This window comes from Cornus florida, unplaced genomic scaffold, assembly GCF_030987335.1.
Source record: "Cornus florida cultivar Cherokee Brave unplaced genomic scaffold, ASM3098733v1 CherokeeBrave_3.0.0_Hap2_Chr03, whole genome shotgun sequence".
NCBI classification, from domain to species: domain Eukaryota; kingdom Viridiplantae; phylum Streptophyta; class Magnoliopsida; order Cornales; family Cornaceae; genus Cornus; species Cornus florida.
The window spans coordinates 68,227,641-68,232,818 of NW_026775573.1; the positions used below are offsets into that span (position 1 = coordinate 68,227,641).

Consider the following 5,178-nt stretch of genomic DNA (forward strand, 5'->3'; position numbering starts at 1 on the left):
TTAGCTCTCTTGAAGAAACTATTGACCCCTACTTAATTTAAGCGCAATCCATTTTTCTTTACTTATAATATCATGCAAGTGTAAACGGAGAAAGGTTGTCATAAATTTTTTTTAGCAAAAGTGAACTCATTATCAAATTTTTTTTATTTCTCATTTTAAGTGTCAATTAAATTTTAATGATAGAGATTCTAAGTGTTTATCTTAGATGTTGCCCAGATTCAATGAACATTTGCTGAATAATCACTCCCCATATGTTCATTGAATCTAGACAATGCGTAATCTATTACTCTCTTTAAAACCATTCTAAGTGTTAATTTAATTTTAATGATGGAGATTCTAAGTGTTGCCTTATATATTGTCTAGATTCAATGAACATCTGCTGAACTATTACTCGGAACATCACATATTCTTGAATCTAGACAATGTGTAATCCATTACACTCTCTATAACTCGTTCATTGTCTCTAATCTTCTCATTCATTAGCATTACATTTAATTTATTTTATTTTATTTTTATATGCTTACAAGAATTACATTAATAAGAGAACTAATTAGTAATTACAATCCAAAATAGCCAATTTTAAAATATCAAGAGGGTTACATTCAATAAAAGAATCTTTGAGAAAGAGCTTAATTTACCTTGTTTACGTATAAATATTGAATTTTGGGCCATAGTTATATATTGTAAATAAAAATCAAGTAGGATGGGCTTTGGGTTTTCAATATATCTTGGACTGGAGGACCAATTACAGTTGTATACATACTACATGTTAAACTGAAAGAGGTTATGAGAATAAGTGACAAATTGGTAATTACATGGAAATATATATACAAAATTAACATAAGATAATATTGTAGCATTATCTAGATGAATTGTACTATTACAATGATAAGATTTCATCAATAAAAGTGGTGAAATTCACCATTTAAACTATGTTATGTTTTATTTCTTCTGATTGGGCTAATATAGCTATAGGTAGAACCCACTTTTTGTCAGTCCCAAAGAAAATTTATCTTGGGCCTATGTTTTTTTTTTTGAAAGGTAATTTCAAAATTATATACTCCAGCCCATAAGTGGGGTAGCCCAGTTAAGCAGCTAAAATATTTTCCATGAAAAACTCAGGCCCATAGAGGCCCAAGATTACAGCAAAACTCAAACAGAGCTTTCAAGAATGATGACCATTTGCTGGTCAATTCAACAATTCGGTAATGAACATGGAGATCATATCCTCAATTTCTCCGGTCAGGTGGCTCGGCTGGTGGTCTCAAGATCGATGATGGAAGTTCCCATTCTGCAATTAATACTTCGAGCAGATGAGGAGTTTGGAATGGATGAAGATGCCAGTTTCAATCTGATTGTTTCCAAAGTAAGATGTAAGATGGAGTTTTGAGATAGGATTTTCTTCTTGAAGATCCTTCGGTTGCGCTCGATCCAAATGTTGTAAACCATTTGAATTTGTCTTGCTTTTGTGGGCATGGTAGTTAAATGTGAACTGTAACTTGGGTAGTATGTTGGTTATGGTTTGGCTTACTTTTGGGTCTTAGAACTAAGTAACAATGGAGGTAATTTGGCTATGGATATTTGTACTTAAAAGGGTTGGGAGGCTGAGATGTTAGCTCAAAATTATTATTCTTATTATTATTATATTTTTATTGATAAGGAACTCATATACTCATTTGTTTCTATGGTGACTCGAACTCCCACCTTCTAATGTTGAGAAGTATGGGAGTTATGATTAGATTACAGTCATTGGTTAAATATATAATCGACATTTAAACTGAATCCACTCCACTCAAAATTTTAAGCCTAGATTAAAGTTTGAAAATTAGGTTCGATCCTTTTTTATTTTTATACTTATTATTATTATTTTTATTTATTGATGAAGAGAGATGTACAACAATGGCTTAGCCAAATTGGTAAAGAGAAGGTGAGAGAGTGAGACTCCATGTTTGTTAGACATAGAATACAAGCATTTGGGATCCTTTTGTAGGCAAGACATGGTTTGTCAAGCGTTGAGAGCTTCTCTTCAGCCGCCAACCGTAGCAAAATGTTGTTGAGGCGATCTATGTAGGCGAGTATGAGGCATTGGACGAGTTACAGATTGCACAATCCCACAATATTTGGGAAAGGAGAAGGTGAAGCGCTTTTATAGATTAGTTTCATCTCCAAATAGTATGAGACATTTTGGGGAGAAAAACTCAACACAAAATCGTGCGGACTTGGACTCAAAGCACATGGCATGATATTGAAGAATTGCGACATCAATTCATGCAACAGAGACATTGCTTATGTAAAGCTTTATTAATTCATGCAATATTCATTGTGTTGATCATGAGCCTTGGAACACAATGAAACACTTCATATACAAATCAAGGATAGGCCTCAATAACAGACTGAACAGCTTGAATGCGATTCACAGTGTATCGGCTGAAGCCAGCTTCGCGTAGAAGGTATACCCACTCTTTCAGAGTCCTCTCTTTCCCAGTTTTTGTATGAGCCATCATCACCATGTCCAGCATCAACCTCACATACTTGAGCTTGTCTCCTTCCCCTTCTTCGATCACGGCTTCTACGATAATTACCTTCCCTTTGTCATCTGGAATGGCTTTTCTGCATTTTCTTAGGATTTGGATGCACTCATCGTCACCCCAATCATGCAGAACCCACTAAAATTCGGAAAATATACGTACAAAAGGAAATAGATATTAGTAACATATTTTAAACCAATGTTAAATGCTTCAAAATAGGTGTACGTGTGTATGTAAGAGAAATGTGTTCAACATTAATTATTGTTTCAAATTAAGTAAGAATTGATTTTAAAGCACGATTCTTCTCCTTTTAATTTGAATCGAAAAAGTTAGAAGAATTAAATAAGTGTTTTCATCAGTGGTAAGTTTGATGTTAAAATGCTATGGAATACGTCCCCTTTTCATTTTTTTCTCTGAAGGAAAACGACAAAAAAAGTAACATTAAATACATAGTTATATATAATATATTATTATGTATACTAAAAAAAAAAAAAAATTAATGTTTGTTCATTTTATTTACCTAATCACAAGTATAATCACAAAGTTGGAGCTTAGAAAGTGGATAGGTGGTGCTATTGCTTTTCAAAACTATAGCATTATTTTTTCATAAAACAAAAATATGTTTTACAATTTTATTAGAATCTTTTTTTGTAAAATAAATATAATTGTAAAATTACCTTGCTATATTCTAGAAGTATTCTAAACGTATTTTTGTCGCATTTATGAAAATAAAAAAAAAATATCAATTTCTAAAACACTTCTAATCTTGATCGATTCGTATCCAGCTATATTCCGCATGTGCCTGTATTAGGCACGCGTCTGTCACCGCCCTGCATTCCTAAACGAGTGCCTAACTCTGTATCCATGAAACTTAGATTTAAACCAAAAGAAATTAATACCATAGAGTAAGGTTCAAGAAATAAATATAACAAACATTAATAATACTAACCATGAGGAAAGCAGCATCTGCTTTTGGAACCTTATCAAACATGTCTCCCCCAACATGCTCAACGCCAACACAGTTGGGAGCAGCAGCGACAACATGAGGAAGATCGAAGTTAATGCCTTGAATCCATGGGCAGGCTTTAACCAAAATGCTCAGAGCAGTGCCATTTCCACCACCCACATCCACCAAACAGTTCACCCCACCAAATAGCTCCGGACAACCCTCAATTATCGCGGGCGCAACAACCCTAGCATCACAAGCCATAGCATCATCAATAAGCTTCATCTGTGCGGGATTCGCAGCTGCAAGGCTCCATACGTCCTTACCGTGAGCGGCCTCAAATGATGAAGTCTCAATGGATAGAACACGAGCACTTAGACTATGCCACGACCCTACCATCACCGGACTGCTCTCTAGCAGCAAAAGATCGGCCAAGCTATTCTTACCATGCCTCATTAGGAGCTGGGACAACGGTGTTTGAGCGTAGCCAATGCTACCTTGGCTTGTGGGGTCTTCCTTAAATATGCGACGGTGCACCAAGAACCTCATGACACGGTGGAGGGCGGATGTGGAGGAGCAGCCTAGAACGGAGGATAGCTCGGAGAGTGTCATAGGACCTCCATGGCTTTCTAGGACATCAGGTATGCCAAGCTCAATGGCACACTTCACCACAGCCATATCTGTAAAACCAAAAACATATTTCCATATGTCCACTTGGGCTTGTGCTTCTTCTTCCTCTCTACTTGTAATTTCTCTTCTTCCTTCTCCTCCCATCTCTCTCTCCTTCTCTCTCTCTCTCTCTCACACACAATGAAGTGAATATTAGCTTGAACTATGTGCCTTGTATTGTAGCGAAGCTTCAATATTTATATATGGAGAAATGAATGAGCACAAGGAAAATGGAGCTTTCAACTGTGATTTTAGACGATTATATAATTGATTTCCATTTCCTAATTGAGTGCTCCATCCGCCAAAAACATCCCTCCATTGGATAGATTTTATTTAAAATAGAAACACGTCCGGCTTTGATTAATTTTATAATATGTCGCATTTTTAACGTTTAAATATCAGTGAGCATGTTTCAAATCTAAACTATAAAAAATGTAATCTCAATTTGATACTGTCTCCTAGGTGCGCCAAATGAAACACTAATGTGCTCCACTTTTCTTTGGTTATAAAAATTCTTTTTGGGTCCAACCTAGGTTAGAGGAACTCCAACTTGGTTGTGTGGCCCAATAGAATTATGACATGTATAAAAAATTAGTATTAAATTAAATTGGGCATTGTTCATCAATTTTCTAGTATAACCCTTTTTTTTCTCTCTATCCCTCCAAAAATCTACAGGTTTTTTCTTTCAAAGATTCAATCTTTATACATTAAAAAAGGTTAATGACTTAAAAAGTACATTAATTGAGGTATTTTTATTCAAAGATTCAATATTGAGTTAAACATAATCAAATTTCTTTTGACGTCACGAAAAGTGTTTTAATAAATTAAGATTGAATCTTTAAATGAAAATACCTCAATCAAAGTACCTTTTAAGTGACTAGACCTTTTTAATGTATACAAGTCCCACGCTGGGATTTTTGGGCCCCATATTAATTTCTTAATAGTATTTATCACGAAGAGTATTTTAATAAGCAGTAAAGATTGAATCTTTGAATGAAAATACCTCATTCAAAGTGAGCATCAAAACAATTACAA

The 5,178-nt window shown here is 34.7% G+C and overlaps 1 protein-coding gene across 1 annotated transcript; it reads right to left on the bottom strand.

Annotated features, from left to right (window-relative positions):
- Positions 1-2,260: 2,260 nt before the first annotated feature.
- On the bottom strand, positions 2,261-4,248 carry LOC132301710 (acetylserotonin O-methyltransferase-like). The gene is made up of 2 exons (XM_059798939.1): positions 3,478-4,248; positions 2,261-2,666 (listed from the first exon to the last, which is right to left on the bottom strand). The coding sequence occupies exons 1-2, from the start codon at positions 4,246-4,248 to the stop codon at positions 2,370-2,372; spliced, it is 1,068 nt and encodes a 355-aa protein (XP_059654922.1). The 3' UTR covers positions 2,261-2,369.
- Positions 4,249-5,178: the final 930 nt, after the last annotated feature.

What these genes read in the sequence shown, in the direction of transcription:
- LOC132301710 (XM_059798939.1), bottom strand. Translation starts at nt 4,248, where the DNA reads ATGGGAGGAGAAGGAAGAAGAGAAATTACAAGTAGAGAGGAAGAAGAA. An exon ending in CAGATGCTGCTTTCCTCATG is followed by an intron (nt 2,667 to 3,477) that starts GTTAGTATTATT and finishes TCCGAATTTTAG; the next exon opens with TGGGTTCTGCATGATTGGGG.